Source organism: Abramis brama, assembly GCF_963993115.1.
Source record: "Abramis brama genome assembly, chromosome: 15".
NCBI classification, from domain to species: domain Eukaryota; kingdom Metazoa; phylum Chordata; class Actinopteri; order Cypriniformes; family Leuciscidae; genus Abramis; species Abramis brama.
In genome coordinates this window covers 32,063,874-32,089,037 of record NC_139977.1, presented here as the reverse complement: position 1 = coordinate 32,089,037, position 25,164 = coordinate 32,063,874, and the positions used below count along the sequence as shown (strand labels likewise).

The following is a 25,164-nucleotide window of genomic DNA, read 5'->3' as shown; positions in this document are numbered from 1 at the left end:
AGACCTTTGTTGGGAGAGTGAGTTTGCTGGATTATTCATTACATATAATGAATAATTTGTGTCTCTGATTGGTCCAGATTGTTCACAGTCCATTAACTAATGATAACAAATACAACTTTTGATTTTAATAATCTTGCCTATTAGTAAATGTTGAAATTAACATCAACAAATATTAATGAATGCTGTAAAGTTATTAGCGTTTACTGTGTGGTTGATGTCCAGTGTTGCTTAGTAGAAATACATAATCATGTTTCGCTGGGTCCCCTCAAAGTCGCGTTGGATTTTCTCCTCAGCATAAAGCTTGAGATGCCCATCTATCACTGTTTTCCATGTTAATGGAGTTATTTTCTGGAGTAAATATATAGGCTATAATCTGTGTGTTTACACATCTTTTTTTTTTAAATGGCGGGTGCTGGTATTTTGAGTGCGTTCGGCCAATCAGCGATCACTGACGTCACGGATAGTTCCTAGTGCTGGTTTAGACCCACTGTGGAATAGGAGCTAAATTAGTTCCTAACTAAATTGTGAGTCAGTCAAAGTTCTCCTTTAATTGTCCAAAAGGTAGCCTAATTGCAAACTCCTTTGCAGATACTTAAAGTTTAAATCTTTATCCCAAAATCTGTATCCCAAATCAAACATATTTGGGGATAAATAGTGTTTACATGATCTCAAAAAAGATAACAGATCTTATATTGGTTGTCTTGTAATGTAACGAATCTATGAAGGTTAGATAGTTTAAAATGGTTTCCGCCAGTGGAGGCGCTCGAGCAACCGAAGCAATGACACACATCCGAGTCTAGGAGAAGAAGAGAAGTGAGCGAGGGAAGGGAACATAAACATGAGAAGTGGAACACAGCCGTTCATTCTGCTCTAAATCTGCTGTTTTTCAGACTGTGAGTGCATTCATTTTATCATTTAATAGGAGAAATCCAAATCTAAACGACTAAACGAGTCTGTTCATTTAGTGAATCACTCAGAAATTAATCGAAATGAACCGACTGATGTTGTTCATACGCTCGTGAAACGTAAATTCGTTACTGACTATTTTTCACAATATAATTTGTGAAGATTATGAGTTGTGTTTTCATTTTATGTAATGAACAAATTAAACCTGGTAAACAGTTTTTAATGTAGGGGTGGGGAGGGATGTAGGTAACTATCGCGGGGTAAAACACATGCTAGCAAATAAACTTTGTGTATTTATTAGTTGCCATATCAACACTGTCACTGTATAGAGAAGAAAATGCGACAAAATGTAAAAATCTTTGTAACATATCACTGAACATTTATTTAACCATAGCAAAAGTAAATTTCTTCCAAGTTAATTTTTCATCTCTGTCTATTGTGTTTATTTAAAATTAGACAAATCTGTTATTATTTTAATCTCTTATCTGTTATTTAACAAATTAGATAGTTCTTCAATGCTGATCTCGCCGGGTTTAAGTCTCAGTTGTGCGGGTGGGAAATGTTATAACACTGCGTTACAGTGTGCCCCTATTAGAGTTATGATACTCTATTCAATATTTTTATGAATTCTATTTAGAAACCAAGAGAACAAAGCCAAATAAAGACTGAGAGCCAATGTTCAGATTTGATTATTTATTATTATGTTTTGAATTATGCTGCATAGCTGTGTTTTGCGGTGTGTTTGTTGTAAAAAAAATAATAAAAAATCAAACTGTTTCTAAACAATGCGAGTTTAAATGCTGGGAAATATTCCCATCTTCCCACAGGATAAGAAGCAAGCAGGAGGAATTACTCCAGGATAAACTACTGACATACTATTGTAAAGATGGAGTTTGAGGAAGAACCCTGCAGAATAAAAGATGAAGATACAGAGGAACAAACAGGTTGGTGTTTTCCTTCATTCTCTTCTGAGATCTGAGATCATTCACGTCACAGTCCTGTAAAGAGCATATTCAGGGCTTTTCAGAGATACGAAATGTTTGGAGGTTTTACCATTACAATTTCAACTCATTGTTCTTTAACCCTCTGGGGACCAAGCTGTTTTTGGAGTCCTTGAGATGTTCTGACATGCCTTGACATTTGTGCTTTTTTCAGTTATTTATAAACATGTTAATGGCAAAGGTGTAAATTCACTCTATATAGCACAAACAGGGCTACCATAATATGCGAGCAACGTGTATGTAGATGTTTGTATTTTTAAGAGAATAATGTTTATGCGTGGTTATTGGAAAAAATTAAAATGAAAGTTGCTGAATTAAGACCACAAAACACATATTAAATATGTGTCCACAAGACTTTTGACTAATGGATGTTGTCCCTTTGAGTTCTAGCTTCAAAATGATGTAAAAATAGTCTTGCTTTATCGTTCACAAAAAAAAATACATTGATTTAAATGGTGTAAAACAGGTTTTGCTTGGAAAGCCAATATGCGAGGGGGAGGAGTAGTTTACACCTTAGATTACAATGTCCCACCCACTCTGCATAATGAGCCATTCATTCAGGTGTGACACTGACTGAGCCACAATGCAAGGACAAAAGATGTATTTAGAAGAAGACTTATATTGACCATTTAAGATTTCGCTTGCATCTCTCTTGTAAATATGTTTTGCTATTTTATTAAAAATGTTACAATTACAACAATAATTACAATTTCAACAATATTTCAAGTGTACTCTTTCTTTGTAAAAAAAACAAACAAAAAGATTATAGGCCTACATTTTATCATATGTATTCATTAGTTTGAATATAGCCAACATTGGAACATCTAACATCTTAGTCTATGAATTTATTTTTGACAAAAATAGTATTTTTTTTGCAGTTTAATACGTTGCTTATACAAATACATTTTATTTCAACATATTCCAGTCGATTTTTACTCATCTCAGTAGGCTATAGCAAAGCAGTTTATTCTTTCACACACAGACGCGCGATTCATATTTAGGCTAAACAGTCTTTACAAATATGTCCCCTTCATTCATCTCACAGAAAGGCGAGTCATATTATAGAAATGCGATTCATCTTTTTGCGGTTTACATAGGCCTACACTAACATTATTCCATAACGTTATTCCACACGTGAGAAAAGAAAACAGCCTACCTCACTCCTCAGCGGAATCTGCTCCTCATTTCAGGAGATATTGCTCCTCATCAGCACTGTTCTGAGGAATCTTTTCTCCATAAGGTAGGCTATAATGTCTCACTCGCGAGGAGTCGCGACGCGCTTTGTTTACAGCTGATGTGGGCGTTTCACAGCTCTGAAATAGTTCTCAGAATTTGCGTTTGAATAGCACGCGCTCTCCGGGGAGTGGTCACATTACTGTGAATTAGCTCGTAATGAGCTCGACAGGAGTCGCTCTCTTTTTATACAAATTACAGAAGCTGAGAATATTTGTTTTTTATATAAATGACTTCATTTAAAAGATGCGATCTCAAGCTTTATGCCCGTGGGTCTGTTTGCCTGTTTGACTGAATTTTCGCGGAGTTATAGATCATTTTCGAACGTGTTTCAAATGGGAGTTTACTGACAGAGAGAAGGCAGAAATCGCATCATGTTAATTTTTCTTTATTTGTCAAAAAGCAAAACACTTTATTTTTATTGTGAGTATACAGAAAAAAAATAGAAACTGAACAGGATCGATTGATGTATTACACGAAAATGAAAGATCAAAATTAACAGAGCATTTAGTGTTTATTTTCATTGCTAAAAAAAAAAACGAGCAAAACGCGCGGGCGCGTTTGTGGTCCCCAGAGGGTTAAAAATGACTGACATTGACTGAATGATCAAATTTAGCACTCTTATTGAAATACAGTAATATTTTGTGTGTCTGAGTTCCCTTACGAGAACGGTTATCTCGTACTGCGTTGCAAACGCTATGGGAAACTCCTTTCTCGAGAATTATTGAAGCCTTTATTTTAAAACACATTGCAGCTGCACAGCAAGAGAGCATCATAGCTCGAGTGATAGCGAGCTGATTGGCTGTTCTGCAGCAACTGCATGAACCAATGGCGAGTCGGCAGAGGCGAGCAGTCCAATCGGAGCGCCTGGCACCTTGCCAGCCTCGAGAGCGCCAAAATAGTGGCCGAAGAGTATAAATTCAGAGAAAACTCGCCATATGACAGATTTAATCTCCTTCAGCTCGAGCTCTGTTTCTCAACTCATTTCGCTGACCTCTCCGGATAAGAAGCCTTCTCGCCGTCGAGCAGCCCTTCAGCGGAACAGCTTCAGCGCCCGGCATTCCTCACCCAAGCTGATCGTTTTCCTGTGGCATCCGACGAGATATCCTTTACAAGCTTTCTATCTAAAAGAGCAGAGCACATTGTTTAAAATGCCGTTCCCCGTCTGCGAATCCTGCGGGATTCCCCTTCATGTGTCGGACCGACACACCCAGTGTGCTGTCTGCCTCGGTCCTGAGCACGCCGAGGCTGCACTCACTAAAGGCGGCTGCCTTTCATGTGACAGCATGCCCATCCAGGCTCGCTCTCGCTACTTCAGAGAGCGGGCCCGCCCATCTTCCATCTCTGGCGCCCATCGAACCCTGTAGGAAAAAGCGGCGCGAGCAGAGGTTCCACAAGCGTGATGATCTGAGCGACTGCACACCGGGTCCCTCCCCACGTGCCTCTCCTACACCTTCTGACACTTCTCCTGTGTTATTCGCAAAGACTGACCAACACCCCTCTCTTGAAGTGGCTGCACTCGTGTCTTTCGGCGGATCTGCAGAGGACCTGGATGATGCAGTTTCTGTGGCGGCGTCTGAGTGTGAGGATAGGCCTATGTCACACTTCCTGCTTCCGGAACGCGGAGTAGGGATTTAGAACTTCCGGTCAACAGTATTTCTCGATAAGGATTTAGATTATCAGCCATAATGTCTAAACCATCCGAGGTTGACTGACCACGAGCTATGGGGTTGTGAAACGAAGGTTTTTGCTCCTGTAGAAGCTATAAGTTCCTATGAAGTTCCAATATTTCCTCCATTTTCTACAACAAGCTCACTAAATCCTGGCGCGCCCTTTTCAGCGCAAATGCGCTCTTCTGCTTCTACCATGCTCTCATCTGTTGACGGCACTGAAGAGAAGGGTTATGTGAAGCTCCCACCACTTGAGGAAGCGGTCGCCGCTCATTTGTGCCCTCCCACTGCAGGCAGTTGGAGAACAAAAGCAACGCACCCGTCTAAGCCGTGTAGAATTACTTCTGCTATGCAGTAGGCAGTAGGTCAAGCCGCCTCTGCAGTACACATCATGGCGATCCTCCAGGTGTTCCAAGCCAAACTCCTCTGCGCTATGGACGAGTGGGGTCCCGATTCAGATGCCTTCAAGGACCTTTGCAGCACTACTGACCTTGCACTACGGGCCACAAAAACCACTGCACAGGATATTTGCCGCAACATGGCCAGCCTTGTTCTGGAGCGCCACTTATGGCTAAATTTAACTGAGATCAGGGATGAGGTCAGGACCGCCTTCCTCGACTCACCGGTCTCCACGACAGGTCTCTTCGGCCCTTCGGTCAGCGGCTTTGCAGAGCACTTCACCGAGGCTAAGAAAGCTTCCAGTGCAATGTAGCACTTTCTACCGAAGTGCTCCAGTTCGGCTTCACGGCGCCCCAAGAGTACGCCGCAGCCAGAGAAACCAGCGCCGCAGGTTTACCAGCCCCGCCCAGCGGTTGAGACTGGCCCACACTACAAGCCAGCAAAGCGCTACCCGCTCTCCAATGGCCAGGGTCCTCGTCCAAAGCTCACACTGGACCACGAGCCTAAGAAGCCGTCCTAGCCGGGGGAAAGAGGGTTTCATGTCCCGCTGCGGCCGGACCACCCCCGAAGATCGCTCGAGTGTCTCACAGCCCCCTCTTCAGTTCAGGCGGTTGGAGTAGTGTTAAATTCAGAACATGGGCCTATCATTTGTCATGCACCCCTGCACCCAAACGCTGTTTTAACAGCAACCCACAAAAAGCACAAATCGAGCAAATTTTCTCACATAAACGAGCCCCCGAGTCTGGGCGCTTCGCCTTCAGATATGATCCAGCCAGTGGCTTATCGGGCTCTGGCTTGGCAGGCCATTCCCGAAGTGTCAGATTGGGTAATGAATATCATAATGAACGGTTACTCGTTTCAATTCGCCCCCAGACCTCCACACTTTCACGCTATAATGTCAGTAGGGAGCACTATGGCTCATGTCCTCCGCTCCAAAGTATCGAATCTGCTGGCAAAAGGGGCTATTGAGATCAGAAAGTCGGCTGTTCAAAAAGCGAGTCGGGCTTCTACAGCCGTTATTTTCTCGTTCCGAAGAAAGACGGCGGCCTGAAACCCATTTTAGATCTCAGACACCTGAACAGGGCCCTCATGGTACGGCCATTCAGGATGCTTACGACCAGACACATCCTGGCGCAGATCCACTGGTTCTTCTCAGTAGATCTAAAAGACGCTTACTTTCACATCCAAGTGAACCCCCATCACAGGCCATTCTTGAGATTCGCCTTCGAGGGGCAGACATATCAATATACAGTCCTACCATTTGGACTGGCTCTAGCGCCTCATACATTCACAAAGTGCATGGATGCGTCTCTCTCCCCCCTGAGACAGCGGGCAATGCGTATTCTGAACTACCTTGACGATTGGCTCGTACTGACTCAAACAGAGGTGGAGTCCCATACGCACAGAGCCTGGCTCCTTGGCCATCTCGAAAGCCTCAGGCTCAGGGTAAACTTTGCCAAGACTGTGCTGTTCCCCAGCCAACGGATCACGTTCCTGGGAACAGTTCTCGACTCCGTTCACATGAGAGCATGGCCCACGCCGGGCTCTGTCAATTCAGCGGCTCGCCGCGTTGTTCAAAATGGCCTCCCGTGTACCCCTCAGAACGTTTCAAAGGTTTTTGGGCCTTATGGCTTCAGCATCGTTAGTACTCCAGCTAGGCCTACTGCATATGCGCCCCCTTCAGCTGTGGCTAATGCCTCAAATTCCTGCCCATGCATGGCATTCGGGCCTCGTAAATATCAGGGTAAACCAGCGTTGTACCAGAGCTCTGGCCCCCTAGAAGGACACTAGCTGGTATTAGCAGGGTGTAAACATGGGTCTGGTTTCAGAGAGGAGGGTTATATTAACGGATGCTTCCAACCTCGGTTGGGGAGCTCTGTACGAGGGCAGGCCTGCCTCCGGTCTCTGGTCGAGCTCAGAGAAGTGCCTACACATCAACTGCCTCGAAATGAGAGCAGTTTTTCTAGCTCTGAAATCCCATATCTGGTGGGACACCACGTCTTGGTTCATACGGACAACATGGCTGTGGTACCCTACATAAATCGCCAGAGCGGTCTCAGGTCTCGCAACCTGTTCACAACTTGCGCTCACTCAGGGCAGCTCACGCGCCAGGCACGATGAACGTGAGGGCAGACAAAGTATCTCGGGGCAGCGTTCCCCCAGAGGAATGGTTTCTCCACCCCCGGATGGTTCTTTTGTTATGGGAAGACTTCGGGAAGGCAGAGGTAGACCTCTTTGCCTTAGAAGACAACTTCTTTTCAAAGAAAAGGGATGTGCTGGCCCACAAGTGGCCCAGCCTCCCCTTTATGCATTCCTTCTGTTCTCAAAGCTCCCTCAGGTCATCAAACTGATCAGGAACACCGAGTGCGTAGTCCTTCTTGTAGCCCCCCTCTGGTGAACCCAGATTTGGTTCCCAGAGTTGATGCAGCTGTCCACGACAGCTCTGTGGCCGATCCCGCTGAGGAGCGACCTCCTCACGCAGGCAAACAGGATGATCTGGCACCCCCATCCCGACTTGTGGGCCCTTCATGCATGGCCCCTCAACGGGTACCCCAGGACCTCCCAGAAGGTGTCCTGAATACCATATTGGAGGCTAGAGCTCTGTCCACTAGGCGCCTCTACCACCACAAATGGTCAGTGTTCTCCAGCTGGTGTCTAGCTCGGAACCTCGACCCGCATAGTTGTGAAGTACCAATGGTGCTTACATTTCTTCAAGAGCTGTTGGACGCGGGGCGCTCCCCCCTCCACGCTCAAAGTGTATGTGGCAGCTATTGCAGCTTTTCACTTGCCAGTGGCTGGCTCTTCCTTGGGTAAAAAACGACCTCATCATTCGCTTCCTTAAAGGGGCCAGGAGACTTAACCCGCCTCGACCACCTTCGGTGCCGGCCTGGGACCTTTCCCTGGTTCTACTTCCCCTTAAGTGACCTCCCTTCGAGCCACTTCAGTCGGCTGATCTAAGATCCCTCTCTCTTAAAACCGCTCTGCTATTAGCACTAGCATCAGTTAAAAGAGTTGGAGATGTAAGCACTCTCCATGAGCGCTTCCTGTCTTGAGTTTGGGCCCAATGACTCCAAAGTCGTCCTTAAACCAAGACACGGATATGTACCAAAGGTGCTCTCAACGTTCAGAGGCCAGGGTATTTCCCTATCAACTCTTCCCATATCGGGAGAAGATAGTGATGCTCTCACGCTCTGCCCTGTCAGAGCCCTGAGAATCTATCTGGAGCGTTCTGCCTCTTTTAGACAGTCTGAATAGCTCTTTATCTGTTTCGGGGGCCACACCAAAGGGCTACCGGTCACAAAACTAACACTGTCAAGGTGGATAGTGGATGCCATCTCCCTAGCTTACACCTCTCTGGGTCTCTCGTGCTCCATAGGTGTTAGAGCTCACTCCACAAGAGGCATGGCTTCCTCTTAGGCTTGGTCCAATGGAGTCCCGATCGAAGACATTCACTTAGAGATTAGGGAACGAGTACTGCCTTGCCTGCCATGCTATTTCTCTTATTTCAGGTGCTTCGCTTCAGTCGATTAAACTTGTCATACTGCGAGTTTTCTCTGAATTTATACTCTTCAGCTACGCCTATTTTGCCGCGCTCGAGGCTGGCAAGGTGCCAGGCGCTCCGATTGGACCGCTCGCCTCTGCCGACTCGCCATAGGTTCATGCAGTTGCGGCAGCACAGCCAATCAGCTCGAGGCACTCAAGCTATGATGCTCTAGCTGTGCAGCTGCAATGCGTTTTAAAATAAAGGCTTCAATAATTCTCGAGAAAGGAGTTTCCCATAGCGTTTGCAACACAGTACCCGTTCCCTTATGTCTAAGGGAACCGAGGTTATGCAAGTAACCAAGTACGTTTATTTATACCCAAGTAATTTTCCAATTGTTTGTCATAAATAAACATCTCAACATTATGGGGTTTCCAATCAGAATATGAATGAAATATTCAGAATATATTCAGAATATTATGAAACAGGGCACTGATTTCATACATGTCCTCTGTAGAGACACCAGGACTTACAGTATGTTTATCAGGCATTTTGGGGAGACACAACAAGTGAAAAGGGAAAGAAATTTTAAATCCGTATTCCTATGAAATATGAGAGATTCTTATGAAACTGTTTTAAAGTTATTTCTTCCATTTTTTTTTTTTTATTACATGTTGCCACAAGAACATTCATATTCAAATTAAATAAGTTGCATAAAATGGGACTACACATTTATGGCAATTCTACACATATTGCATAAAGTAAAATAAACTGACATAAACTAAATTCACAAAGGAATCTCTTATATTTCTGGTTCTCGGGAGTATATTAACAGTATATCTAGAACTAGATACTAGAAGACTCAGTAGTAATCTAGATTTGTGCTACATGAAAAAATAATTTTTGATTTCTTCGTTTCTCATTTTCCTTCTTTTCCTTCTTTGATTGAATTTGGGGAATTTATTATTTAATATGTTGATTTTAGACCCGATGGAAGTGAATAAAGACAAATGGCATCATTTCACTAATGAAGATGGAGAACTGACATGTACAAATGAAGACGAACATCTGTTTGAAAAACCTCATCATTTCAAAAGTGAAGATGGAAATGCAGTCGTTTCACAGACTGAAGAGAATTTCACACAAAAACAAGCTGAAAATTTTGGAGACAAAGAATTTTTCACCTGTTCTGAGTGTGGACTGTTTTACATGCACAAATCAGACCTTAATAAACACATGAAATCTCACACTGGAGAAAGTCTGTTCATTTGCTCTCAGTGTGGAAAGACTTTCACAAGTAAATCAACCCTTAACAGACACACGAGAGAACACACTGGAGAAAAACCATTCACCTGCTCTCAGTGTGGAAAGAGTTTCAGTCATAAAGGAGGCCTTAATGTGCACATGAGGACTCACACTGGAGAAAAACTGTTCAAATGCTCTCATTGTCGAAAAAGTTTCACTCATAAAGGAAGCCTTAATGTGCACATGAGAATTCACACAGGAGAGAGGCCTTATACATGCTCTCAGTGTGGAAATAGTTTCACATCCCAAAGCGTTCTCACCACTCATCTGCGCCGTCACTCTGGAGTGAGATCATTCAGCTGTGATCAGTGTGATAAAACATTTGTTTTGGCATCAAGCTTAAAAACACACCTTAAAACTCATGCTGGTGTGAAGTCTCACTTTTGTTCTTTTTGTGGAAAGGGTTTTTCACGATTGCAGAATTTAAAACGGCATGAGAGTGTTCATAATGGTGTGAGACCTCATTGTTGCTCTGACTGTGGGAAGACCTTCACTACATCCAACAATTTAAAAACACACCAGAGAATTCATACTGGAGAGAAGCCGCACCAGTGCTCTTCATGTGGGAAGAGTTTCACCCAATTATCTACTCTACAGAAACATGAGAAAAACCGTTGCCCGACATTTTCTAATTAGCAAATGTTCATGTTCAGATCCATCACTTACAAGTAATTATTTGACATTCAGGTTAATCAAAAGCTGGATAATTTACTAAAATTAGTAGTATTAGTATTAGTATTAGTATTAATATTAAAGACTTTTTTGCATTGAAAAAGATTCTAATAAAATTGCAGACAAACAGCAAATGCTTAACAGCTTTAAGAGCTTAGCAGCTCTTTTGCCACTCAGTCCAGTGCATGCCCTCTATATAAGCCCTGTGTTTTTACTCACTCTTTGCAAAGTCTTGTTAGTGTCACACTGCATTTCTGAGAGCCCTCCCTCTGGTTATCCGTGTTTTGGTTTTCATTTTCTGCCTGGTTTCTCGGATTTCCTCGTTTGACTGTTTTTCTGCTCTGTTGTCTCTTTGTATTATCTGTCCTGTATTTTTGACCTGTTGCCTGTTTTATGGATTATGATTCAGAATTTCTGTAATAAACGACTGCGTTTGGATCCTCAACCAGTTTCAGAGTATTTTGTGACAAAAAGATCTAGATGTGAATAAATCGCTGGGTTCAGACCATGTTGCTTCTCTGCAGCTGATTTTATTATTGATTATATTTATTGTTTAATCTCTCCTTCAACCCAAAAATGAAAATTCTGTCATCATTTACTTTTATTTCTTTGTTCCGTTGAACACAAAAGAAGATACTTTGAAGAATGTCAATAACCAAACAGTTGATGGGCATGGACTTCCATAGCATTTTTTTTCCCATACATAGAAGTCAACGAGATCCATCAACCGTTTGGTTACCCACATTCTTCAAAATATCTTTTGTGTTTAGCAGAAGAAAGCAATTCATACAGGCTTGAAACGACTTGAGGGTGAGTAAATGATGTCAGAATTTTCATTTTTGGGTAAACTATCCCTTTAATGACACAGATGGCAGCAGGAATATTAGGCTGATGTCACTTTAAGACCGAAAGCACAGATTCAATACACTGTTAAACTCACCAAGCTGGACATTTTGACATATTTCTGTGTGTGTTTAAGTGTTTAGGCATTTACCCAAAGTTCACTTTTCTTTTCCATGTTCCACTCAGTCTCGGAGCGCGCGCACAGAAAGCCGCTTGATGAACATTATGACTTTCGCCTCTTAATGCAGTTAAGCAACTCTTTTTATTATTGAGTACGTCCTTTAGTTTAGCGACAGTAGACTGTATTTTACGACAATCACTGATCTACACATCACTTTACTACACTTTACATTCACATGGTTTGGCGTTAAGTTTGGGCTTTTAGGGAGGAGCGAAAGTTTGGAAGGTGTTCAGGCAGATTTAATCGAGGTTGTTAAAGGGTTAGTGCACCCCAAAATTAAAATTCGGTCAAATTTCCTCACCCTCATGCCGTTCTAAACCTGTAAGACCTTCGTTCATCTTTGGAACATAAATTAAGATATTTTGATATCATGAGCTTTCTGACCCTCCATAGACAGCAACACAACGACCACTTTCAAGGGCCAGAAAGGTAGTAAAGACATCATTAAACTAGTCCATGTGACTCCAGTGGTTCAACCTTAATGTTATGAAGCAACGAGAATACCTTTTTCATCTCCTTTATGCTGTTGACGTAGTAAACGCACTGCAGCACTTCCGGGTTCTACGTCAGAATGCTGGCTATGTATTTGCCACATCACGCATGTGTCGCGGTGCTCACGTGACTAGTGTCGGCCAATGAGCCGGTGTTCTGACGTAGAACCCGGAAGCGCTGCAGTGGCCACAAAGAAACAGTTAAGATTCCTTGAAAACGGCACCATATCTTGTGTTTTGGAAGCATGTTTATTACACATTTTTTATCTCACGTTCAATCGATGTCTGATTACAGCAATAAACCCTCATCAATATTCTTTCAGCTTTTCTCTGAACTGAATTGAAGTATTTATAGTGTAACAGTGCTGGGACTATAGAGCTAATTTCTGATAATAACACCACTTTTAATTCAATATTTGTTTAACATTTAGAGTCTGTTGCCAGAAAGTGTTTGAACATAAATCTCTGTCTCTCGGGTATAATATTTTGGTAACATTTAACCTAACATCATTATTTCATACATCCAATTTGTAACCATATCAATTTTAGTTAATATTATTATATTAAACTGTATTAAACTAAAATATGTTATATTACAAACAATGTGCAAACTACTTGATTAAATGTCAAGACTGATGTTCTATTGAGCTTATTTCTGTCATTGATATGCATGAATGCCGGTGGCTTTAAATATGTGTACATTTGTTATTATTAGTTTTTAATTGGTTTTATTTAATTTGGTTTTATTTCTTTTAAACTTAAAAGACGTGATTTAGTTTGTTTCATATATTGTCTTCTGCTTTCTCAAAAAAAAAAAAAATCATTTCATGGAATTGTTTCTAAAGACTGTTCGAGCAAAAAAAAAAAGAAATTGAGAGTGATTGAGATCATCTACTAAATGAGCAACAACGACCACAATTCACTCCTTCAGTCAGTGAAGCTCCCACAGCCGTTCATGAGAGTTTAAATGCTGGGAATCTTCCCATCTTCCCACAGGAGAAGAAGAAGCAAGCAGGAGGAATTACTCCAGGAGAAACTACAGACATACTATTGTAAAGATGGAGATTAAGGAAGAACCCTGCAGAATAAAAGATGAAGATACAGAGGAACAAATAGGTTGGTGTTTTCCTTCATTCTCTTTAATGACTGATGAGGAACATTAAAAGGATAGTTTGCCCAAAAATTTAAATTAGCCCATGATTTACTCACCCTGAAGCCATACTAGGTGTATATGACATTCTTCTTTCAGACGAATACAATCAGAGTTATATTATAAAATGTCCTGGCTCTTCCCAGCTTTATTATGGCAGTGAATGATTGTTTCTGTTTTGAAGTCCATAAAAGTGCATTTATCCATGATAAAAGTGCTCCACGTGGCTCCGGGGGGTTAATAAAGGCCGCCTGAAGCGAAGCGATGCGTTTGTGTAAGAAAAATATTCATTTTATGGACTTCAAAACAGAAACAATCATTCACTGCCATTATAAAGCTTGGAAGAGCCAGGACATTTTATAATCTAACACCGATTGTATTCGTATGAAAGAAGAAAGTCATATACACCTAGGATGACCTCAGGGTGAGTAAATCACATCTAAATGTGAATAACAATACATCTAAAACTAGATAGACTTGATAGTAAACTGGATTTTGCTTCCTGATTTTGTTTCTAATTTGTCCGTCTACAATTGAACCGTGGGAATTTAATGCTGATTTTAGACCCGATGGAAGTGAATGAAGACAAACAGCATTTCACAAATGAGGATGGAAACACAGTCGTTTCACAGACTGAAGAGAATTTCACACAGAAACGAGCTGGAAAAACTGGAGTCAAAGGATCTTTAACCTGCTCTGAGTGTGGAAAGAGTTTCAAATATGAAGCAAAACTTAAGAGACACATGAGATCTCACACTGGAGAAAGGCCTTATACATGCACTCAGTGTGGAAAGACTTACGTTCAGAAAGGACAACTAAATGTGCACATGAGAATTCACACTGGAGAAAAACCGTTCACATGCTCTCAGTGTGGAAACAGTTTCAGTCAGAAACATTCTCTCAGAGATCATCTGCTCCGTCACTCTGGAGTGAAGCCATTCAGCTGTGATCAGTGTGAGAAAACATTTGCTTTTGAATCAGGCTTACGACAACACCTTAAAGTTCATGCTGCTGTGAAGCCTCACTTTTGTTCTTTTTGTGGAAAGAGTTTTTCACGACTGAAGAATTTAAAAGATCATGAGCGTGTTCATACTGGTGTGAGACCTTATGTTTGCTCTGACTGTGGGAAGACCTTCACTACATCGGGCAACTTAAAAACACACCAGAGAGTTCATACTGGAGAGAAGCCGTACAAGTGCTCTTCATGTGGGAAGAGTTTCACCCAATTATCTAGTCTACAGAGACATGAGAAAAAGCATTAAGCTGAAGGTCTCTAAATGAACATTTTCAACAAGCACAAATAAAGGTGAATTATTGTATTGCTTTTATTCTCCCTCTTCTTTTGAAGCAGATTCTGTGTCTCATCAGGATAAATCAGTGTTTCTGTATAAAGTGAACATTTACATTTGACACTAGATGGCAGCATTGTTTGTCATTCTCAGTCATTTCAAGACCATGGACGAAGAAAAGGTTTGTCAACTCAACATGACATTCAAAATATGTCATTTCAGTGTCTACAGTTAAGTATGTGTATAAAAGATCTATAAAAGGTTCTCAGACATAAACACATTTGGGTCAAAATTGTAGCTCATATTAAAAACATTTCAATATCCTTAAAAAAAAAAAGAAAAAGAAATTTCTTCTTAAATTTTAAGGGCCAGTATGATTATTTTCCAGAGATATAGTGTTGTCAATGTGGCTCTATGAGTAAGTTGGTAGGCCTACACATTTTCAATAAGGCCATCCTTAAAAAATTATTGTTTGCCGTAACCCGACCGACCCTGTCAATTTAGGACTGACCCTATTTTTTTTCCTTCCTTTTAGTACGACTTAACTTGCGTTAAGACCGACCGATTTTTTTTTACTCTTCAAACAACTAATACAAATGCAATAAAATAATATTAATTATATTTTAGTAAGTATTGTATAAATATTGCCTATAAGCCTACATACTTAGGCTACATTATTTATTTTAAATAAAACCCCATGGCGTCATCTATGATTATTAGGGCTGTAACGATATGCGATATGAAACCGTAATCGCGACACTTAGATCCACGAACCTGTGTCGCGGTGCGAGAAGGCAGAATCACGACACACCCCTTCCAACCCTCAGAGTTATCCTTCCCATCCAAATCCAATGCTACCACATCTTTACATTACTATTGGCCAATTCCAGCGTTATGGACGTGACATTTGCAGTCAAAACTTGAAATATAAATTCTCAAAAAATGCATTTAATACCAATATATTGAAACGTCTGTTTACATTATCCATACTCCCATAATAAAGGAGTCCAGACATTAGAAAAATATCAGACTACACATGTGTTTTATATTTAATATGAGTGAAATACACATGCGTTACGGTTACGGACGTGACACAAAAAATCTTTAACTTTTAGGTGGCAAAATATTTTTTTGTAATTCTGTTAATTACACTGCGCAAACCAAAAGTGATACTGCTCACCGGATGAAGAAGGGTTGGCTCTCCACAGAACATAAAATATTCATTTTATTTTATTTTTCGTGTTCGCATTTATGAGGAAAAAAACAATGTTACAGACGTGACCCCTCTGAAAGCGACACTAAAAGACTGCTTAAAAACTTTCACAGAGATCTCAAACAGGCATTAAAACACCAAATAGCCTATTAAGGATTGGCATATTGAGAAAAATAATATTCGATGATAGACTGTTCGAAAATCGAACCTCTCCCCCCACATGCTCACTGTAAGACGGCGTTCGCTCAAATCCCGCTCCAACATTAAATTTCTCTGTAGGCTACTGTAGGCTATAGGCCTATGTTGTAGCCTATAGTCATTAAAGAAAACGATTTAGTTTCATATTGATGTTTAAATAAAATAATTGTTTTTTAAATTTCATCTATGTTGATTATATGAAAAGTGAAAAGCTAAAGTAGCCAATACGATCATAAGATGCGCAATATGCATATCAATAATAGGGAAGCATCTAAACTTCAGGCTCAGTTTAGGTCTGGTTCTCAACAGCCCTATAAGTTTGTTTTCAAATCATCAGCATCAGAATTTCATTACTCCTTGGAGGTCATTTTAAGTTTAAATAGCAAAAATGCTCTGTGGTAAATCAACTGTCCTCAATAAATGTTGTTTCTAAAATAATATTTTTATGTGTTATTATTATATATATTATCCCAAATCAAACACATGTGGCGGGATAAACAGTGTTTGTTTAATATAAGCCAAGATAACAGATAAATATCTTAATCTATAGGGTTAGATGTATCGAATCTATGAAGGTTAGATAATTTAATATTGATTGGTTTCCGTCAGTAGAGGCGCTCGAGCAACCGAAGCAATGACACACATTCGAGTCTAGAAGAAGAAGAGAAGTGAGCGAGGGAAGGGAACATAACAGAGAATGTCTAATAGGAACGGGCTCTGGACATAAACAGCATCATTGACTGCTCTTGCTGTTTTTCAGACTGTGAGTACATTCATTTTATCATTTATTAGGAGAAATCTAAATACAAACGACTAAACGAGTCAGTTATAAGTGAATCACTCAGAAACTAATCGACTGATATTGTTCATTACGCTCGTGAAACGTGAACGCTACTGACTGGTTTTTCACATTACAATTTGTGAAGATTATGATTTATGTTTTCATTTTATTTGATGAGCAAATGAAACATGTTAAGCATATTTTTAATGCATGCAAATCATATCTAATGTAAGCAGGGTTCTAATGACAAAAAACTTACCCTGTGTTAAACCACAACCCCCCACCGCCCCCCATTAGATTAACCAGCTATTATGTAAAACTATCATGCAAATGGTATATTACAATTATATACATATGGTAATTAACGAACTATAAGTAACAGGAATTGACCAATCAGAACTCAATATTGAAACGCATCACTTGACGTTCTTTTAAAAGAAGAGGACAGACGTTATGATATTTCTTTGATTAGTGTTCAAGGACATTTCCCTTACATAACATTAAAACCAATAACGAACCGCTAAAGTGTGTTGATTCAGTAAGGGGTCGTTGTCTTGCTTTGAGTTTTTGAAAGTGAATGCAATCAGAGAGGTAATAAGATAATGCACACATATGGTTGTAAATTTAAATAAAAGGTAACTATTGGCCTGTATTTTAAATACTTTCAAAATAAAGATGTTATAATGAAAGCATTTTATTTATATATATATATATATATATATATATATATATATATTAAAATGATGATAAAAATTATGTTTAGGCTATTAAAAATAGCATAAAAAATACAATATATTAGGGCTGGGCGATAAAACGATAATGATAATTATTGCGATATAATTTTTCACTATAAAACGATATCAAGAGTTCGATAAATGTTCAATAATGTTTATGTGCCAAGAGCGGAACGAAACTCATTTGAACCGCGCGCCACATGGTTGTGCTCAACGATACAGCTTTTGGGATGCTTTTCCGTCTACAAATTCCCATCATTTATGTTTATATCATCTGGTGTTTCGAGTGCGTCCGGCCAATCAGCGATCACTAACGTCACGGATATTTCCTGTAGTGCTGGTTTAGACCCTACTGTGAAGTAGGAGCTAAATTAGTTCCTAACTAAAATCTTTCCTAGTTCCTGCGGTGCGAACAGGCTAAAAACCGGGAACTTCCGCCAATAGTTCTAGGAACTATGAAAAGGTTCCTCCGGTGCGAAAGCCCCTAATGTCATGTGATGTTTCCCTTTCTGCCATTCCTGATCTTCCCATCCTTGCATCACTTGTTACAGCCTCTGCTATAACACTCACACTTTAAACTTGCTCACGCTTGGCTGCCCAAACATTTTTTTACCGGTTGAACTAAGGGCATTTCTGGAGTAAAAGTCTCCTGTATGGCAACTCTGTTTTGCACCACGCTGTTCACTTTTTCAATGTTAACTCAAAAAATCACCACACATCGCTATTCATACGAGAAGCTGACATTATGCTGTCTTACCGGCAACATTTCCAACCTCCAAACTGCACTCTTCCACTGAGCAGTTCATCGCAGTTGCCATTTTAATGCCATAGGCAGGCATGGCATTAAAACTGCACTTTATGAAAAGCCATTCATAACTTATGCGTTCTGAGGAGGATGCCATTGTCAATCAGCACACGCTGGAAGACCGTGCTCTTCAGTTTACCTCAACTTCCTGTTACCCTCACACGTAAATACGCAAAATAATTTATGCCAGACACCAAAGAGAAAATTATAGGGAGGAAAGAAATGGTTCATGCGTTCCATTCAGAAATTATTACCCTATTCTTTTCGTCTGTCCCATCCACTGTTAGAGGTTTGAAGCCCTGAAAAGTGTGGGGCTAAAAGATAATTGTCATATGGAACTCATTTGATGATTAGACTATAAACTTCAGTGGCCGCTTAAATCATAATTTAGGTAGTTTGGCACGCACAGATTGTTTGCGTGTGTGTGTGTGAGAGAGAGAGAAAGTCTGGGGCTCAGTCATACAAACATTGAATCATTTAGCAGATGCTTTTATCCAAAGTGACTTACAAATGAGGAGAACAATAGAAGCATAGAAGCAAACAAACCAACATTAGGGTAACAACAATATTTAAGTGCTGTGAGTAGTCCCAGTTCTTTATATATATATACATATAGGTTATATATATTAGGGATGCACCGAATCCAGATTTTTGGGTTTCGGCCGAATACCGAATCCACTGGTTAAGATTCTGCCGACACCGAATACCGAATCCTTCTCCCATCCTCAGTCCATTAACACAGTAAACACATTAATGAAGTAAACAACGTCCACAGCAGTGTATTTTTATTTTAATTTTATTTTAACTGTAAACAAGTTTTTAGTTGTGACTGTCCTTCCTTTGCCGTGCCTGAAGTTGCTGCATTTTGGCTGCTGTCTGTAGATTCCTTAATGCACAACTCGTATTCTTTCAGATGTTTCATCGCAAATGTTTTAGCGCCAATGTTGTGTATTGTTTAGGGTCCTTGCCACCACGAGACAAATCGGCATTGCAAATTGAACGTAGCTCGACTCGAATCGCCTTCATTTGACTGAAGTACTGTCAAACAACACTTTTTCTGCTCACGAGTTCGATTTTCACTTTCTCACTGCCTCCTGCATTCGAACGGTCCACCTACGTAAACACCTTCCCGTAATCAACAGCGGCATGACGTCGACCAGCAAGCATAGGGTTCGGTTTGGTGGAAAAAAATTCTAAGGTTCGGCAGGAACCGAATCCCTAAAAAAAGACCAATATTCGGCAGAATCTGAAGCCGAATCCTGGATTCGGTGCATCCCATATATATATAGAATAGTAAGTTTTAGTATTAATGGGTCATATGTTGATGAAAAAGATGAAAACGGTTTAGTTAGGCAGGTCAATCTACCAGCAGGGAACAGTCCAGGTAAAGGTCAGTGAAAGGGATTTTGTGCTGGTTGCAGAGCTGTGGTCAGCAGGTTTAAATGCTGGGGAATATTCCCATCTTCCCACAGGAGAAGCAGCAGCAAGCGGGAGGAATTACTCCAGGAGAAACTACTGACATACTATTGTAAAGATGGAGATTAAGGAAGAACCCTGCAGAATAAAAGATGAAGATACAGAGGAACAAATAGGTTGGTGTTTTCCTTCATTCTCTTTGAAGACTACTGATTATACATCTAAAACTAGATGCTAGTAGACTCAGTAGTAAACTATATTTGTGCTACATTAAAGCCTCATGCACACTGGGACAATTATCGCACGCGCTTATCGCCAGCATTTTTGGAGACATTTTTCGGCGCGTCTTTGTGCTCATACCAAGCGATTTCCCTGGAAATGCGCAGGGCCGGCCCAAGCCTTTACATGGGGCCTTAAGCAGAATCTTATGTGGGGGCCCATTGTGCCACCAATATGATTGACTATTGTCGATGCTTGATTATTCGCTGACTACAAAACACACCGATTATCAATGTTATTAGTTGTAGCGGTGTTGCTTGCATCAGTGTCTGCCTGGCATGTTTTTACCTTTCTACGGTTTTAAATTGTAACAGTAGCCAACCCACAAGTGTGGCCAGGTGTTAATTTGCACTTTAATATTCAAAGTCTTACAGTATTAAGTGGGATACTAAGGGGGTCGCACACCGGACGAGAAGTGCAGCGCCACATCTTTAAAATTCGAACACATTATTCTCTATGAGTGTACACACACCGGCGGCGTCTGTCCGCGGCGCCCAGCTACGGCTCAGGACCTTGCTCAAAATCCTGCCGCGCCATTTGCATAGTTTTAACATAGTTTTATATTAAATTTACATTATATTTGTCGCAAATCATGGTTAATGTATATACTGACTTCCCCCTGTGCTGCAATATACATTTAGTTATACATTCATTAACAAAAATCAGCTGCTTCAATGAAAATTGCTGATGTTATCGGATTTTCAGGTGAGATTCTCAATTCATTGTTTACGGACACACTGAGGTAAAGTGAATTCAGACTGCAGACTAAGCAACGATTGTATTTAATTGTACAGTACAATCATAAAATAGTGCAGACATTAACCTAAATGTCCTTAAACATAACAATATTGCTGGCCATAAACTGAGAAAATGCGCGTCCGGTGTGCGATACCTCGGCGCTGTGCTTCTCGTCCGGTGTGCGACCCCCTTTAATGTGGTGTCCTGAAAGTAGCTAAATAAACCAGCAGACAATGCATTTACTGTAAACTAGTTAAACACTTTAATTGATTTTGGTTAAAAAATAAACGTGCAAATGTGCAGTACAATCAACTAAACTTAATTAGATAAACAGTATCTTCTTATATAAAATAAATACATTTAATTGTACAAAACAGACAATATTAACTTAAATACTTAAATAAGACATCAAATTAGCATATCAGATGGACCTGTAACGATAACAATAATAAATGGGGTACATTAAATACATTAAAGGGATTGTTCACCCATGAAAATTCTGTCATTATTTATTCACTCCATGTTTTGAATTTGGCACGTGCACGCTAATCTCATTGGTCGGAAAGTTTTTTTTTTTTTACGCGCCGCGTCAAACCAAAATAACCAACCTGAGGCGTTTTTTGTTGTTGTTGTTTTTTTAACGCCTGCCGTTTTGCGCGCCGGTGTGCATGCTCACATTGGCACATTTTATTTAGTCACGAGGCGCTAAATGTCCATGAAATGTGCGCACGGTAATTGTCCCGGTGTGCACAGGGCTTAAGAATGAACTTTAAGAATGAACTTTATTTCTTTGTTTCTCGTTTTGTCTAAATTTGATTTTAATGTTAATTTTAGACCAGATGGAAGTGAATGAAGTCAAACACGATCATTTCACAACTGAAGATGGAGATCTGACAGATAAAAATGAAGACAAAAATCAGTTTCAAACACCTCATCATTTCAAAAATGAAGATGGAAATGCAGTCGTTACAGAGACTGAAGAGAATATCACAGAAAAACAAGCTGAAAAATCTGGAGACAAAGAATCTTTAACCTGCTCTGATTGTGGAAAGACTTTCACATATAAATCACAACTTACCAGCCACATGGTAATTCACACTGGAGAAAAACCGTTCCCCTGCACTGAGTGTGGAAAGAGATTCATACATGAAGCACACCTTAAGACACACATGACATCTCACTCTGGAGAGAGGCCTTATGTATGCATTCAGTGTGGAAAGAGTTACACTCAGAAAGGACACCTGAAGGTGCACTTGAGAATTCACACTGGAGAAAAGCCTTATTCATGCACTCAGTGTGGAAAGAGTTTCACTCGCAAAGAGGAGTTAAATGCGCACATGAGAATTCACACTGGAGAAAAACCGTTCACATGCACTCATTGTGGAAAGAGTTGCGGGCACAAAGCAAACCTCATGAGACACATGATATCTCACACTGGAGAGAAGCCTTTTACATGCACTGAGTGTGGAAAGAGTTTCATTCGGAAGGGACGCTTTAATGTGCATGTGAGATCTCACGCTGAAGAAAAACTGTACACATGCACTCAGTGTGGAAAAAGTGCTCTCAAAGATCTCATGCACTTTCACTCTGGAGTGAGATCTTTCAGCTGCGATCTGTGTGAGAAATCATTTGTTTTGGCATCAAGCTTAAAAGCACATCTTAAAACTCATACTGTTGTGTAAAGCCTCACATTTGTTCTTTTTGTGGAAAGGGTTTTTCACGACTGGAACATTTAAAAGCGCATGAGAGTATTCATACTGGTGTGAGACTTATATGTGCTCTGACTGTGAGAAGACCTTCAAAACACATCCAGTGTCTTAAAATCACACCAGAGAGTTCACACTGGAGAGAAACCATACTCATAAGAAAAAACATTGCCCGAAGTTGTCTTATGATCAAAGTTCATGTTCAGATCCATTACTTACAAATAATACACTAACAAGTAAATAATTTGACATTCAGATTAATCTTTTGGGTCTGTAGATTAGATAATTGGGTGAAACTCTTTCCACATCTTTTTCGGCAAAGCTTGATCCATTAATACTAACACTTTCTTTCCTTTATCATTTTATAATTTTTTTACACTGCATAAGACTAAACTGGGAAGGGTCATACCATTTACATATTTTTGTCCTATTGTGAGTTTAACTGCTTCTATTGTTTTCCTCATTTTTAAGTCGCTTGGGATAAAAGCGTCTGCTAAATAATTAAATGTAAATGTCAAAATCTGGATAATTTGCTAAAACTAGGGAATTTTGATTTGTTAAAGTGGATTTGCAGTTATTGTCAATGTTGAATTGAATCTTTCGTTTTAATTCTCCGTTTCTAAAATATTCGTTTTAATTCTCCGTTTCTAAAATAAAACGCAGTAATGTGGACGGGGCCTGAATTGCAAACGATTACGTTGTCTCTAATTTGCACACATTCCCATGTTTAATCAATGTCTGTTTATTAATAAACCCTATGAATTGTTTTCATTTTATTTTATTTAACAAATGCATGTAAAGTCTTTAATGCATGTAAATCTTATCTAATGTAAGAGCAACATAAAAATCAGCCAGAAGAGTTTAATTGTTTCTAAAGAGTTGTTTGATCAAAACACTTAAAGCTGGATAATTGAGAGTGATTAGTGATGATCATCTGCTAAATGAGCAACAACGACCACAATTCACTCCTTCAGTCAGTGAAGCTCCCACAGCCGTTCATGAGAGTTTAAATGCTGGGAATATTCCCATCTTCCCACAGGAGAAGAAGAAGCAAGCAGGAGGAATTACTCCAGGAGAAACTACTGACATACTATTGTAAAGATGGAGATTAAGGAAGAACCCTGCAGAATAAAAGATGAAGATACAGAGGAACAAATAGGTTGGTGTTTTCCTTCATTCTCTTTAATGACTGATGAGGAACATTAAGATAAAAAAAATCGACATAACAATAACATCCAAAACTAGATACTATAGACTTAGTAAACTGGATTTTTCTCATGTGTGCTTTCCTGATTTTGTTTCTAATTTGTCCGTCTTCAATTGAACCATGGGATTTTAATGTTGATTTTAGACCCGATGGAAGTGAATGAAGACAAACAGCATTTCACAAATGAAGATGGAAACATAATTTCACAGACTGAAAAGAATTTCACACAGAAACGAGCTGGAAAAACTGAAGCGAAAGGATCTTTCACCTGCTCTGAGTGTGGAAAGAGTTACATACAGAAAAAAAGCCTTAATGTGCACATGAGAGTTCACACTGGAGAAAGACCGTTCACATGCTCTCAGTGTGGAAAGAGTTTCACATCCAAACAAATTCTCAGAGAACATCTGCACACTCACTCTGGATTGAGATCATTCAGCTGTGATCAGTGTGATAAAACATATGTTATGGCATCACACTTAAGCAGACATCTTAAAGTTCATGCTGGTGTGAAGCCTCATGTTTGTTCTTTTTGTAGAAAGAGTTTTTCACTATTGCAAAGTTTAAAAGATCATGAGCGTCTTCATACTGGTGTGAGACCTTATGTTTGCTCTCACTGTGGGAAGACCTTCACTACACTGAGGGACTTAAAAAGACACCAGAGAGTTCATACTGGAGAGAAACCGTACAAGTGCTCTTCATGTGGGAAGAGTTTCAACCAAGTATCTAATCTAAAGACTCATGAGAAAAAGCATTAAGCTGAAGATCTCTAAATGAACATTTTCAACAAGCTCAAATAAAGGTGAATTGTTGTATTTATTTTACTCTCCCTCTTCTTTTGAAGCAGATTTTGTGTCTCATCATCAGGATAAATCAGTGTTTCTGTATAAAGTGAACATTTACATTTCTACAGATTTGACTCTAGATGGCGGCAGATATCATGAATCCAGATCTGGTCGCTCAGATCTCTTCATGCTGATTCAGGATCAGATTTTTTGAGAGCTGAAATCCAACCACACAACAAACAACAACTGTAGAAAAATTAGCATAAAAAAAACATTTACACACGCTGAAACTAACTCAGCAGCATTAGTGAGGTCAAAATTGATTTAAAAAAATGTTTTTTATATGCAATCCAATATGCAACACAACTGAATACTGTTAATTAATAGTAATTGAAGTGGTGTTTAAATAGATCAAGTAAACAATGAGTGAATTTGAAATTTCTTCTCGTATTCCTTATCTCCAGGCATATCAATAATAGGGAAGCATCTAAACTTCAGGCTCAGGTCAGTTTAGTTCTGGTTCTCAACAGCCCTATAAGCTTGTTTTCAAATCATCAGCATCAAAAACAACTGCATACTCTTTTGGTGGCTATTTTAAGTTTAAACAAAGTCATAATCAAAAATGCTCTTATGGTAAATCATCTGTCACCAATAAATGTTATTTCTAGAATAATGTTTTATTGT

General features: G+C 39.8%; 2 protein-coding genes across 6 annotated transcripts; both read left to right on the top strand.

The window, feature by feature from the left end:
• Positions 1-798: 798 nt before the first annotated feature.
• LOC311097521 (uncharacterized protein) lies at positions 799-14,948 on the top strand. 2 transcript variants are annotated; one of them, XM_084137269.1, is made up of 4 exons: positions 799-893; positions 1,734-1,850; positions 13,179-13,298; positions 13,897-14,948. In XM_084137269.1, exons 2-4 carry the CDS (start codon positions 1,793-1,795, stop codon positions 14,592-14,594), a joined length of 876 nt encoding a protein of 291 aa, XP_083993395.1. In that variant the 5' UTR covers positions 799-893; positions 1,734-1,792; the 3' UTR covers positions 14,595-14,948. The 2 variants fall into 2 exon arrangements, with proteins under 2 accessions (XP_083993395.1, XP_083993394.1); XM_084137268.1 differs by lacking the exons at positions 13,179-13,298; positions 13,897-14,948 and adding an exon at positions 9,676-11,112 and having other exon boundaries at positions 800-893.
• A 1,692-nt stretch (positions 14,949-16,640) lies between these two features.
• LOC311097530 (uncharacterized protein) lies at positions 16,641-24,514 on the top strand. 4 transcript variants are annotated; one of them, XM_084137289.1, is made up of 5 exons: positions 16,641-16,795; positions 19,825-19,944; positions 21,620-21,873; positions 23,531-23,650; positions 23,843-24,514. In XM_084137289.1, exons 2-4 carry the CDS (start codon positions 19,887-19,889, stop codon positions 23,588-23,590), a joined length of 372 nt encoding a protein of 123 aa, XP_083993415.1. In that variant the 5' UTR covers positions 16,641-16,795; positions 19,825-19,886; the 3' UTR covers positions 23,591-23,650; positions 23,843-24,514. The 4 variants fall into 4 exon arrangements, with proteins under 4 accessions (XP_083993415.1, XP_083993414.1, XP_083993413.1 ...); XM_084137288.1 differs by having other exon boundaries at positions 16,645-16,795; positions 21,620-22,032; XM_084137287.1 differs by having other exon boundaries at positions 16,655-16,795; positions 21,620-22,597; positions 22,636-23,650.
• The last annotated feature ends 650 nt before the right edge of the window (positions 24,515-25,164 follow it).

Coding starts and splice junctions, on each gene's coding strand:
- LOC311097521 (XM_084137268.1), top strand. CDS start 1,793: ATGGAGTTTGAGGAAGAACCCTGCAGAATAAAAGATGAAGATACAGAG. Junction 1,851..9,675: donor AGATACAGAGGAACAAACAG/GTTGGTGTTTTC, acceptor TGTTGATTTTAG/ACCCGATGGAAGTGAATAAA.
- LOC311097530 (XM_084137287.1), top strand. CDS start 19,887: ATGGAGATTAAGGAAGAACCCTGCAGAATAAAAGATGAAGATACAGAG. Junction 19,945..21,619: donor AGATACAGAGGAACAAATAG/GTTGGTGTTTTC, acceptor TGTTAATTTTAG/ACCAGATGGAAGTGAATGAA.